General features: G+C 51.4%; 1 protein-coding gene across 7 annotated transcripts in view; it reads right to left on the reverse strand.

Annotated features, from left to right (window-relative positions):
- The window catches only part of CIITA (class II major histocompatibility complex transactivator), a 42,230-nt gene that overhangs the window by 10,188 nt on the left and 18,241 nt on the right, over positions 1–13,801 (reverse strand). For 5 of the 7 annotated variants that reach the window (XM_081256363.1, XM_081256359.1, XM_081256361.1 and 2 more), the window contains exons 4-13: positions 13,519–13,581; positions 13,259–13,339; positions 10,915–10,959; positions 9,677–9,817; positions 9,134–9,277; positions 7,809–7,973; positions 7,188–7,256; positions 4,523–6,173; positions 3,462–3,620; positions 2,708–2,779 (exon numbers count right to left, since the gene is read on the reverse strand). In XM_081256363.1, the coding sequence (XP_081112489.1) occupies positions 2,708–2,779; positions 3,462–3,620; positions 4,523–6,173; positions 7,188–7,256; positions 7,809–7,973; positions 9,134–9,277; positions 9,677–9,817; positions 10,915–10,959; positions 13,259–13,339; positions 13,519–13,581 (2,590 nt within the window). Of the gene's footprint in view, positions 1–2,695; positions 2,780–3,461; positions 3,621–4,522; positions 6,174–7,187; positions 7,257–7,808; positions 7,974–9,133; positions 9,278–9,676; positions 9,818–10,914; positions 10,960–13,258; positions 13,340–13,518; positions 13,582–13,801 lie in introns of all 7 variants that reach the window. The other 2 variants (XM_081256365.1, XM_081256360.1) reach the window with 2 other exon arrangements.

A 13,801-nucleotide genomic window follows, 5' to 3' on the forward strand; every position in this document is an offset into this window, starting at 1 on the left:
CCACCTGGTGGGACCCCAATCCCTTCTGCTTCAGGCATATTTCACAAAGCCCACTCAAGAGGCCAGCTGGGCTCCCAGCAGGGGGCTCCCCATCTTTCATCTCTGAGTGGGGAGCCAGTTCTTACTCCTGCTGACATCCATATGCACCCTTCTCCCACCCTGGCCTGGGGAAGTGGTTCCCAAATGCTGGCCTGAGGACCACCACCAGTGATGAGAAAGATGGTTTACTTATTTGCCATTGCTTTTTAACAACAAATAGAACCATTTCTTGAGCACTTTTTATGTGCCAGGAACACACTGGGCCCATCACTCAGATCAGACCTCATTTAATCCTCACAATGACTCTGAGCTAAGAGCAATTCTTATCCCCATTTTACAGATGGGGAAACTGAGGCACAGAGAGGTTAACTAACTCATACAAGGTCACACAGCCTAGATGGACATTTAGACCAGATTTCGAGAGAATGAGAAAAATAAAGACAACAGAGGGCTATTTTGTTTTTTTTTTTCTTTGTTCTTTTTTTTTTTTTTTTAATTTTTGGCCATGCCACGCAGCATGTGAGATCTTAGTTCCCCGACCAGGGATTGAACCCATGGCCCCTGCCTTGGAAGTGCGGAGTCTTAACCACTGGACCGCCAGGGAAGTCCCTGTTTTTAAAATATGGTTAAGTGTACTCAGTGTAAAGAACAGTCTTTTATTCTGAACTTATATCCTTTGAACTTTTTTGACATTAAAATGTTCATTTTTAATAAAATTATGGTGTCAGCAGCAGTTATTTCACTTGTTTGAATGAACATACTTGATACAAATTAAAAGATGGTAACTGCACATAGTCACTGAAATTCACTCTGAAATATCCTCAGTCTTTGAAACCCCAAAGTCTGGGAACTACTAGCCTCAATGAAAGGTCACAAGATGGGAATCCGTAATCTGATTTGAATCTGGGCTCTACCACTTAGCTTCTGTGGGGCTTTTTGGGCAAATCCCTTAACCTCTGAGTCTCAATCTTCTCAAATTTAGCCCCAATCTTAGGAGGTTTTTGGAAAGATTAAGGAATTCATTTATCAAATATTAATTGTTTGCCTACTGTGTGCCAGGCCCATCAAACCTGTCACGCAGACAGCCATGAACAAAACAGACAAAAATCATTGCCCTCGTGGAGCTGACATTCCAGGGGGCAAGACAGGTAATCAAAGAAATCAGTAAACTGTCTGGTGTGGGAGATAATTGATACAGAGAAAAGCACAGTGTGAGCGGGGCAGAACTGTACTTTTAAATACAGGAGTCAGAAAGGGCGTCTCTCACTGAAAACTAGAAGAAAGTGAGGGCGTGGGCCATGCTGATACCTGGGGAAGAGTGTCCTGGGTGGAAGGCACAGCCAGTGCAAAGGCCCAGGGGTCGGACCATGCCTAGTGAGGTTGAAAACCATTAAGAGGACCCACGTGGCTGGAAAGAGTGCAGGAGGCAAGGGTGAAGAGGTAAATGGGGGCTGAATCAGGGGAGAATCGTCCACCAGCAGAGCTCCTGCAGGGTTCTGAGCGGCTGAGGGGCCTAATCTACATGCACATGAAATCTACAGGGTACCCGGCGCGGTGGCTGCCAGTCTCACGCCCAAAATAGTCCTTTCCTTCCTTCCTTCTTTCCTCGGAACTTTCTCAGGGCTTCTGGCCTGCAGGTGGCTACTCTCCGGGTTCTGGGCTGTTCTACCCCACGGCTGCTGTTCCCCAGAGCACAGTTCCGACCTTGAGCTAGGGGCTTTTTAAGCTAAAAATAATTCAAAGCCAGAAGGGGCCCTTGGTGATTGTTTTCATACAGTTCCTCTTTTCAGCAATATTTTTCACCTCTGCACAAATTTGGCCTCTTGTCTCTGTTCAAAACAAGAAACGCTTGGCTTTTTCTGGGGCACGGCAGGAGCTGTGATCAGGAAGAGCAGACAGCTTGTGGGTGACCAGCTGGGGACCTTGGACAAGTTACTTAACCTCACTAGGCCTCAGTTTCCTCATCTGTAAAATGGGGAAGATAATGACTATCTCCCAGAGTGGCTCTTGAAATTAATAAGATTATGGCACTGAGTACACTGTAGTTGTTTAATAATTCCTTCTTAATCATTGGATGATTCTAGATCCCTAACAAGGGCCTAACATGAATTTAACTTTTTCATTTGTTGCAGCAACAGCCAGGCTGACCTGACATTTGTGACTTTGGACAAACAATTTACACTCTCAAGGCCTCAGTGTCTGCTTCTGTACAGTGGGGAGATAATATCTCCACCCAGTATGGTTCATTCCTATTTCTTTGTCAAGTTTCAATGCTTCAGTCTCCTGCTCCAGGAAGTCATCTTGACCTCCCCTAAGTCTTCACACTCACAGCCCTTGACACTAATCACAGCAGGTGGTAATTGTCTATTTACACTGGACAGCAAGCTCATTGAGAACAGTGGCCTCGGTCATATGAGTAGGTCTGTTGAATGAGTGGATGCGAATGAGTATGTTCACCAGCAAATGGGCAAGTTCACTTTACCCCCGAGAACCTCCAGGACTAGCCCAGACCGGCCATGCCCCAGCTGCTGGAAGCTGGTTTCCAGAGTGGTGGGGCGAGAGGGTAAGAGTGACTCTGAGGACCCATCTCCATTCTGGTGGCACAAGCCCAGCTAATGCCAGAGGAGAAACCTCGTGGGGAGCCGAGACAATTTACCCCTTTGCTTACGCAAACTCCAGCTTCTTTAAGTCTCGGACGGCAGGGAGTTCCCCAGGTGTGTCTTCAGAGGAACTTCTTGTCCTGGAGAGAACGGGCAATGTTAGGGAAGAGTTGGCTCCTCCCCTATCATGGAGCCCCCTCCTAGGGGGGACGCCTGCCCCAGTGCCCAAAATTCCCCAGAAGGACTGCCTTCCTTGGGCTACTGTTGTCCCCTTGTTAAAAAGAAAAACCTCAGGACAGGATATTATTAAGGCATTACTGTGTGTTTCATGGAAAAGAGCCTCAGAGGAGGCATTACCCACACCCATCCCAGACAGTGCATAGTAGGTGCTCAAACAATGTATGATGAAGGAATGAGGGAAAGACAGTTGCTCTGTGGTCACGTTTCCTCTGCCCTCTGAACCTTAGACCTCTGCCATCTAGAAAATGGGAATGATACTGGTCCTGGCTGCCTTGAAAGGTGGCCATAGGTGTCATTTGTGTTACTAGATACAGAAGGCAGCTTATGAACTCTTAGCAGGAGAGAATATCTCCTTGGCTTTAGCTGAGAAAGAATTGGGTACATGATGGCAAGTTCTGAAGTGGACAGAGTGATAAATCTTGGGGGCTCTGCCTGGGTGGTGACTGCACTGAGAGATTTTGGATGGTCATTGGCTGGCGGGGAGCAGGGGAGGTCCCCCCAAAAGAGGAAGAAGTGTTAATAGCAAACTTAATATTAGGTCCTGCATGGTCTGGACCAACTCCCATGCCCTTTCCCTCTCACCTCTGGATCTGCACGAGGTTGCCCAAGTCTTCCACATCCTTCATGGATTCAGCCTTGAAAGGCTCAATGGTGAACTTCTCCTTCACTGCTTGGAGTAGCTTGGCCTCCCCATGCTGCTGTAGGGACTCCCACAGCTCCACTGTGTCACTCAAGGCAGCCCTGTGGAGGAAGGGCCTGAGATCCAGTCATGGTGACTGGGCTAGACCATAATGTGTGTGTGGGGGGGTGGCGGCTCCATGAAGGGACCACCTACCTATTCAGATATTTTCCTTCCTCAACTTAACCCCTACTTCCTCTAGAAAGTTTTCCATGACCACTCAAGCCTTTATCAATTCCTCCTTTTTCTCAACTCTCCCAGTGGTTTTATTTCCCTTTTTGCTTTGGCTACCAGGAAGCTCAGTGCTAAATTCTCAGTTGAACCACTACAGTGGTGTAGACCTTACAGCTTGGGTAAAGTATGCTTAGGGGGAAGGTGGCAGAGATTCTCTGGAGATTAGGCTTAAATGATCAAACAGATCACTGAAGGATTTAGATTCCTTTATTTAAATTAAGGAACTTTGACTTCATCCTGAGGGAGGTGGGGTGCCTCTGAAAGATTGTAAGGAAGGATGGAATATGATCAGATGCAATTTCTAGGGAGATGTGCACTGATGTTTGAATATAAAGTGGAGTGGAAGAGGAGAATGGAGGCAGGGAGGTCAGGGGAGGCTATGGCTTTAATCTAACCATGACAAAACAGTGGCTTGATCAGGGGATGGAGAAAAGAAAACTAATTCAAACCCAGGTCAGTCTTAGGTTCTAGATGTGGCCCAGTGCCTGTCATAAGGCCAGCCTTCAAATACTGGTTGAAAGAACGATGCTGGCTGTGTGACCTTGGGCAAGCTACCATACCCCTCTGAGTCTTGGCTTCCTCATCTTAAAAAAGGCTAGAATCACTTCTGCCCCCATCTGGCTGCCATTCATACTAAATGAGACCCCACAGAGTCAGCACTGGGCACAGCACCAAGACCACTGTAGGTGCCCAAGGCAAAGAAGCCCACTCTCCTGCCCCCAGCTCCCACCTGAAATGGGTGACACAGCTGAGTCCCACGAGGCTCCCCAGTCCTGAGGGGTCAACGCCAGTGCTACGGAGGTCCAGGGAGAAGTCTCGGCCTGCCGCCTCCAAGGCGCTGCCCAGCACGTGGGTGTCGGGAGGTGTGAGCCGGGTGCCCAGGAACGAGAGGTGGGCTGGGAGCCCCTGAAGCACATGCCGCCAAAGCCCAGCATCCAGCGCCTCGTGGGCGCAGTGCAGCAGCTCCAGCAGCCGCCCCGCCTTCAGCGTCCCAGGCTGCAGCCGCTTCAGGTACCTGGTGAGCACCTTCTGCTTCCTGTCTGCTGAGGTGGAGGCCGCCAGCCCTGCCAGGGCTCCCAGGCAGTGGGCACGAGGCTGGAAGACCAGCCCGACCAGAAAGCGCGGCACACCCTCCAGCCAGTTGTCATAGGGCCTCTTCTTCCTCGGGGTCAATGCCAAATACTGCGGCAGCTCCTTGTCCTTGATTTCGCTGCTCAGAGCCAGCCACACGGCCCCCAGGAAGCATTGCAGGAGGAAGCTGGAGAAGGCCAGCTCGGTCTCCAGGGCCCCCGGGGTGGGCTGCACCAAGCCTTGGGCCACAGCCCAGACCCTCACCTCGGCCGATGGGAACTGGCCCTCCCGCAGGCTGCTCTGATGACTGCGGCCCAGCTCCCAGGCCAGCCTGGCCAGTCCCACCAGGGCCCCTGGGGGGCTGTCACGGGCTCCTGGGCCTAGTAAGCCAACATAGAGGCCCGTGAGCGTGGAAGGCAGCTGGGCCTCATCACCTAGCTCCAGGAGGGCCTCCGAGAGCTGGCACACGGCCCGGCACACAGTGGGGCTATGGCTGTGACTCAGGAGAAATGGCTGGGACTGGAGGAGTGCCAGGGCTCTCTTTTGGTGCTCGGTGGCCCCCGAACACTCAAAGTAGCGCATCACATAGGTCTCGGCCTGCTGGGCGGAGAAGCCAGCCACTTCGAACAGAGCGTCGGCCTTGCTCAGGCTCTGGGCCAGGCGGCCCCGGGGCCGGGCTGTAAGCAGCAGGGTGCAGCCGCGCAGCAGCTTGCGCTGGAAGAGGTTCGCCAGCAGCCCCCGGAGGGAGCAGGCTTCTGCTGACATGGGTCCGCCCGCGCTGTGCAGGAAGCCGTCTTGGGCTTCGAGCTCCTCGAAGGCATCCAGGATGAGCAGAATGCGGTCGGGCCTCCTCAAGATGTAACTGAAGACCTCGTCGTCCACTGACAGTGGCTGTGAGCCCAGGGAGAAGAGCAGATCCTGCAGGCGGTAGGTGTCCCCTGGACGGTCCAAACAGTGGCAGGGGATGCAGAAGATAAAGTCGTACTGTGGCAGCTGGCCGCAGGCCCAGGCCCAGCTCACGGCCTGGACCCAGTGACTCTTCCCCTGTCCTGCTTTGCCCAGCACGGCGATCACCTGCGTCTCACGTGGCCGCCGGTGCTTGCTAGAGGCCAGCAGCACCTCGCCCAGACTTCCTCGGGCCGGCTGCCGCTCTGCCCAGTCCAGGGTGGTCAGCTCTCTGTCCTGGCTTTTGCCGCCGTTCCTCTCCAGCCTTACCCTCACCAGGTCCACCTCCACCAGGATGCCTTCCGGGCCTGCGGGCTTAGCCTGGTACTTGTTCCGTAGCGAGCAGTAGAATTGTTCCACGCTCTCTGCACATGTCAAAGGGTGTGGGGTGGGGGAGAGGAGGATGCTAGTGGCAGGACTGGCCACTGTGAGGGCAGCAGAGTGGCCAGCCCGGCCACCATCACTAGCTTGTTCATCCACTCGTCAAAGTCTTCCCCGACTGCCTTCTTGATTAGCTGCCTCCCTCAATTACCCAGACACTCATTCATGCATTCCTACACCCATTCATTCACTCATCTTCTCACTTGATTATCTGTCCACTCTTTCATTTACTCACTAACCTTCTTTTGTTCACTGACCATAGGGAGGTCATGGGGGGGGTGGTGGTGGTAAGAGTTAAGATAGTGGAATCCAGGTTTCTGGTTCAAGTTCCAGCTCCACCACTTATTACTGTTATGTTGAGCGTGTGATATACCCCCACTAGGCCTCAGTTTCCTCATCTGTAAAACAGGGATCATACTGGGGTTGTTTATGACTTTGTTTGTTTGTTTGTTTTGGCCGCAAACAATCCCGGGAGGCATGCGGGATCTTAGTTCCCTGACCAGCGATTAAACCCGTGCCCCCTGCAATGGAAGCGCAGAGTCTTAACCACTGGACCACCAGGGAAGTCCCTGTTTACAAATTTAATGATTGACTACATCTCATGTGCCTGGAAGTGTACCTGGAACAGAGTCAGACTCAGTCGTCTCACCATTCTCTCAGCTGCCCTTTCATTCCCACCTTCCATCTCTCCCACACCCATCATCCACTCCTGCCTTCATCCACTCTCTCAATCACCCACGCTTCCCTGTTTCATTCTCTCAGCCTCACAAACAAGATGTCAACACCTAGCATGGGCTTACGAGGGGCAGGTCCTCAGTAAATGTTGCTCTAAGTGTGGCTATAACTGGCGGAATGAATGCTGAGACGGTGGGATCAAATGAGCACGTGAATGAATGAATGAATGAATGAGCCAACAAGTGAGGGATTGAATAAGTGTTGGGTGAATGAGTGACAGGAAACCTCCAGCACCCAGGCAGAGGGACCCTGCCACCACTCACCAGGCCACTTGGGAAGCTTGCTGGAGGCCTTGTGAGCTGCTGGGCATTGGGTGGGGGACATCTCATCCTCTGGAGGGGAAGAAGCCAGTGTCAGAGTTAGGGTGAGGGGCGCCCCAGGTACCTCCCTCCCTCTGGGGCATCAGTCCTCTGAGTATCACAAGGTCAGAGCTGACGTGGGCTGAGTCTCCGCAAGATGGAGGTTACCAGGTGGTGACCCGAGGCTGTATCCTGCTCAAAGATGTCTTTTTTTGGCCAGGTGTACTTTAAAATTTTTCACCAGTGTTTTAAAAATCACAATATCTATGTTAAAATCAAGATCTCCAGATTCTGCTGACAATTCAGAAGATCTGGCTGCATTGAGCCTGTTTTCCTGCCATGTAACAAGATGGTGAAGGCTGGTGGCCCTGTTTAGGTTTGGCATGGATTCTCCAATTGTTCCCCTCACCAACCCTCCCATGTATCCCCCCTCCCTGGAGACCCTCCCTGCCCTGTTTTACACAAACACAACTTGCCCGTGTCTGCAGGCAGCTCTGTTCCTGGACCTCATTGTCAGAGGCAATCCCTTCCCCCAGGGCCTCAGTTCTGCTTCCAGTAACTCTCACAGGCCCTGATGATTCTTACCTGTTAGGTTTGCACGGGAGGTCAGGGCTGGTTCAGGCATGCTGGGGAGGTCAGCTGCCGATGGGGCAAAGGGGCTGGTGGAGCCGGGCCGGTCTGGGGACTTCGGGAGGCTGTGGACAGCTGTGCTGCTGGAGGCGGGTGTTTGGCTGGCCTGGGGCATCTCACCTACATGGGGGAGGGAAAGGAGTATAGAAACAACAAGGAGGCCACTTGGGTCACCCCCTTCCTAAATCAGGCTGTAGGGCTGGGAGTCTGGGGAAAGGCGAGGGGAACTTCTAGAGGAAGACATTTCAGGCCGAAGTTGAGGAAAGAGCTCTTGAGTTACAACTAGGCTCCCAGAGCCTCGGTTTTCCCATCTGTGAAATGGACACAATCAGCTCATAGGGAGCTTAGGGCAAGTGCTACTATGGCACTTTTCCCACTGTGTGGTCAGTACCCATTTTCCTGGATGCCCAGAACACCCTCTTGCTCCTGGGGCACCAATGCATTATACAAAAACTGGCATGCAACCTTCAAAAGATGCTCTTGAATTGACTGGAAGCATCCCCTTAGCCTCATTCTCTCTCCCATCCCTTAGAGCCCAACGTGCCTTCCCTTGGACAATTCACAACCTTTCAATGTGGCAGGTCAGCAGGGACCATTTTACTGACCTGGAAACAAGGCAATTCAGAGAAAGCTGTGCAAGGATGCATACCAAACTGTTCACAACCGTATACTAAAAGAGTGAGGGAGAGACTCAGTAACTCTTGTAAGTATCTCTTACTGCTTGGCTTGTTAATGAGCATGCATTGATATTGTACTTTTTTTAGATTTTTTTTTTTGATGTGGACCATTTTTAACGTCTCTGTTGAATTTGTTACAGTATTGCTTCTGTTTTTATGTTTTGGTTTTTTGGCCATGAAGCATGTGGGATATTAGCTCTGTGACCAGGGATCGAACCCACACCCCCTGCACTGGAAGGCAAAGTCTTAACCACCGGACCGCCAGGAAAGTCCCGATGCTGTGATTTTAAAATATAATAAAGTTTAGTTTTTTTTTGAAAAAAAAGGAGAAACTGAGGCTTACTAGGGGAAAGTGACCCAAAAAATGCCACTTAGCCACTTGGTGTGTCACTCACCCAGACCACGCTGGGGAGGTCTGCTCCTCCGCTTTGATTTTTGGGAAATGGGGACAGAGATGGGTGTTCTGGGGAAGGAGGATCATGAGAAGGTGCTAGGCTAAAACTGCCAAATATCTGGGACAGGGGTGGGGTGGGGTGGGGATGGGATCAGGGAGTAGTCAGGTCACAGGCAGAGGGGGTGGGGAGCCCAGCCTCGCATACTCACCTTGGTAGATGAATATACTGGAGACCCCTGTCCCAGCCCCTGAGATTTGCCAGAGCCCCTGGGGCAGAGTGGAGAGAGTGGGGATGAGCTGGATGGGTCCAGCAGGGAGACTCAGGCAGCTCAACAAGGAACTGGAAGGGGGCACTGCAAGAGACAAAGGCGGTGAGGTGGGATTGTCCATTTACATCTTAATTAACAGCTGACTCCCTTCTAAAGGGCTCCAGTCTTCCAGAGAGCCGCAGCTGTGTCTGCTTGCCTGTGGTGGTGTTGCTGGCACAGAGAGGGTGCTCAGTTCCCAGCTGATGAAAGCACAGGGCTGGCGGGTAAATTCCCTAGTTGGCGGGGATTCCCTGCTGTGTCTCCTAGGAATGTGTTTCCTTCCAGGGCATGTTTTCTGGCACAGACTGGGTTGATGGGGACACTGAGGATGGCATTGGCTGGGACAGAAGTGGGGGACACTAGTAGGGGGAGGAATTCCTGTCCCTGGTGGCTCCTGCCTCCGGGGAGTGGGGAAGCCCACCCTCTCCAAGCCCCCTAACATACCGGTGTCCTTCAGCCGGGTCTGGCTGGATGCTGGCTCCTTGTTGAACAGAACAGGTGGTGACGGGCAGGGCTGAGCCGAAGAGTCGCTCACTAGCCCCACCAGGAAAGCACCAGTCACCACGGGCATCGCTAGGGGCTCAGCTGTGAGGAAGGGCCAATGTTAGAGGCTGGGTGAGATCTGGGTGGGTGCCTGCAGGGGCCTTCCCAGGGTAGGGAGCGCTCTGGGAGCAGATCTCTGCTGGCTGTGGAAGGAAACTGCTGTCCTCTTCTCCGCCCTGGGTGAAGCTGGTTTTATCAGCAACTGCTCTGTGCCAGGCAGCCCTCTACCCTCAGCCTCCTCTTTGTGGCTGGGCCCTGAGAGCTTCCCGCCATGGAGAGCTAGGGGTGGGATAGACCTATGAATAGGCTGTTAGCCCAGGCCTCTACAGCTTCTACAGCCAGTCACTGAGCCTCTGGCCCCCTAAGAGGCCCCAAGCACTGCCCATCAGACTGGGGCAGGAGTTTATCTCCTCCATTTAATTGGGAGCCCTAGGAGGGTGGAGACTTGCCTCCCCCATCAGATTGGGAGCTCCCTGAAGACAGAGACTATTTCTCCAGCATCCTGGGCTCTTCGCGGGCAGGGTCCCTGTCTTCTCCATCAGATTAGAACTTTCTGAGGGCAGGGGCCAGGCTTCCTCCATCGGACTATGAGGCTTTCATTCCTCAGTCTGTTCCCCGCAGAGGGGCTAGTTGCCCAACCTTTGCAATAACAACTGAGTGGGAGGGGAGTGGAGAGGCAGGGAGGGGAGGAACATCTGGTGGGGGACTGATGAGTGTGGGGGAAGAGGCTCACTGAGGCATGGGGGCTCTACGGAGGGCGGGAGGGCACTGGGTAACCAGCTGATCCGAGGTGGCTCTACACTCTGAAAGGAGACATGTGGCCTGGAGGGGCAGTGGAACTAGGTGGTGGTGGTAGGGTGGGGTCTCAACTCTGACTCAGAGTTAAGAGGAGGGAGGTGTTAGGGGAGAGGCTTTGTAGGAGGAGCTGAATCTCCCAGCAGTCCCTGAGCTTCAGAGCACGGGCTATGGAATCATGATCTTGGTTTGAATCTCAACTCCACCTCTCACTTGCTGTGTGATCTCAGACAAGTGGCTTCAGCTCTCTGAGCCCTGGCTTTCAAATGCCAGTTTACATGCGGGCCTGAGGAGGCCCTGGCTTTCCTGCCCATCAGTCTCCCAGGGCCACCCGCCCTGCTCACCTAGCTTCCTGTGCTTCAGATCCACAGGCAGCTCCTCTGGGAAGGCTGCAGAGAGAACGATATGGTCATCAGCCCCAGGGAAGGGATATTCCAAGCCAGGAGGGGCTTGTGGACCCCAGCAGGCCCTATAGAATTGCCTTAAATGGCTGGGAAGTGGCCTTGGGGGTCCCTTTCCCTCCCCAGCCCCCCAAATTTCTGCCCCCGCTCATTTGCTTCAGCCCAAACCCCATTTGAAGCACCCAGGACAGTGAGGCACTGGGAGACGCAGAGCCACAGAGGGGACACAAGATGAGTTTGAGTTTAAAAAAATAATACTAAAATTTTTTTAAAAAACCCTGCTTTTGGTCCCTTCCTAGCTGTGTGTCTCTGCAACACAGCCTCTCTGAGCCTTTGATCTCTCATCTGTGAAATGGGGGCAGTGATTCCCACTTCACAGGAATGCATTGGAAATCAGTTGAGTGAGTATCAAGCATGTAACACATTGAGAAAACCCCTATGTGTCCCTTAGCAAGAGGCTGATGAACCAAATTATAGTTGATTATGTGAAATACCACACAGCCCTAAAAATAACAAGGATGCTAAAGGACATATGGGGCAGTACTGGTGTCTGCAATTTACCTTGAAATGTTCCAAAAATAAAATGGTTGGATGGGTGGATGAATAGAGCGATGGCTAGAGATGTGTTAAGACCACTATCGCCAAACACTGATGGTAGAATGTAAGTGATGGGTACGTGGTTGTTTGTAGAACAACTCTTCCATCTTTGCTGTATGTTGAAATTTTTCATAATAAAGTATTAGGGAAATGTTTATGAAATGAAAAGAAAGAAAGAAAGAAGGAAGAGAAGGAGGGAGGAAGGAAAGGAGGAAGAAGAATAAAAGAGAAAGAGAGAGGAAGAGGAAGGAAGAAAGAAAGAAAGGAAGGAAGGAAGGAAGGAAGGAAGGAAGGTAGAAAATAGAAAGAAAGGGAAATTCCTGGAGGCAGGACCATGTGTTTTCCATTAGTGTTAAGAAAATAACCTCCCAGACATGTTAAATGAAGAAAGAGTGTAGGTAAAATGTGGTCATTTGTGTGAAAAAAAAAATTTTTTTTAAGAGCTGGCTTTTAGACGAATAGAATATTCCTAACAAGACCAAAAGGGCACTGGCAACATAGGTTGTCTTCAGGGAGGGAAAATGAGGGACTGGGGGAAAAGGATGGGAGGGAGATTTTTTTTCACTGAATATTTTTTACACATTTTGAATTTTTATGCCATGCACCTGTTTACCTGTTCAAATTAAATAACTAGGTACAGGGTTTACACATGGTCTGGCACATAGTAAGCTTTTGATTAACTGTTAGGCCCATTTTATGGAAATTTTCATTCAGTGGATATTTATTGAGGTGCTCCTGCATGCCAGCCATGTGCCAGGTGCTGGGGATACAGTAATAAGAAAGACAAGGTCCCTGTCCTCACAGTGGGGGAACTAAGCAAAAGGCAATAAATAAAATAAGTCCAAATTGTGACAAGTGCTGCAGTGAAGGAGAGACACAAACAAGGTGAAAAAAAGTGAGGTAATTTATATGGAAAAAGTTGGTCTAGGAAAGCCTTCAGGAGGAGGTGACATGCTGGCCAAGACCTAACAGTTTCCGAAGCCCACCATGGGAAGGGGGAGGACATTCCAGATAGAGAGAACAGCAAGTGCAAAGGCCCTGAGGCTGAAAAGGATACATGGGTTACAGGAATGGAAAGAAGCCAGTATGGCTGGAGCATGGTGGCTCATAGTGAGTTAGGAGAGGTGGGAAGGGCCAGATCAAACAGCCCTTATGGTAGGTATTTTGTAGCCATTGGAGGGTTAGCAGGGCAGCAAAATGATCTGATTTGCATTTAAAAGTCCACAATGGCTGCCGGGTAAGGACAGATTAAGGAGGCAGGGAGACTGACCAGGAGGCTCAGAGAGATGCAGGTACTTGCCCAAGTGCATATAGACTATAAACAGCAGATCCAGGATTCAAACTCAGATCTTGCTGGGAAAAAACTGTGCTTGAAGACCTCCCTTAAATACAGGGGTGACAACTAAGGATGAAAGAGAAGCCAGAGCCCAGAGGTCCTTTTGGAAATGGCAATCAAAACAGCCAGAGGTAGAGACCCATCAGGAGAGGGGCCATTTGATCCTGGGCCGTCTGCTTCCTCCCTGGATCACCAGGGAGCAGTGGTGAGGGGAGAGGTGGGTGGGACACCCAAGCCTGGCAGAGCAGACAGAACTTAACAAGGGAAGCAACTGGGAGCCGTAACAGGTTTTAGAGCCAAGGCATGGCCGGGAGTCAAGCAAGGCTAGGCCTGATCAGGGAGGGGCTCACTCACGTCTTTTCTGACTTTTCTGTCCAGCTTCCTCCAACACCTCCACACTCTCGCCGATCATTTCTTCCAGTCCTATGTGATCGACTACGGGGAAAAACCAAAGACACCAACACACACAGTCAGTGGACGTCCAAGGTGAGCTTCCATTGTCCCTATGTTGGGGATGATCTGACAATCCATCAAAGGGTGGTCGTCGGGTATTACAGCACTCTCCAAGGAACCAGGAAGGAAATGCAGGCTGAGCCAAGACCCCCCCAACTTACTGAAAATGTCTTTGCTCAGGCCCTCCAGCTGGGAGTCCTGGAAGACATACTGGTCCAGTTCCGCTGCCCAGACAAGAAAAAGTGCAGTCAATCAACTAGTTCTCACTGAATGCTGGGCAATGCTTATTGCCCAGCCCGGCCTTGGGCTGGGCATCGGGGAACCGTGGCCCTCCAGACCTAGCACACACTGGGCCTCAATAAATGTTTGCTGAATGAATGGTCAAATTAATGAAGGAACACTGAAACTTCATGGGCTCTTAATCTAATTGAAGGGATGATATGT

Source organism: Mesoplodon bidens (assembly GCF_964165515.1).
Source record: "Mesoplodon bidens genome assembly, chromosome: 15".
Lineage (NCBI taxonomy): Eukaryota > Metazoa > Chordata > Mammalia > Artiodactyla > Ziphiidae > Mesoplodon > Mesoplodon bidens.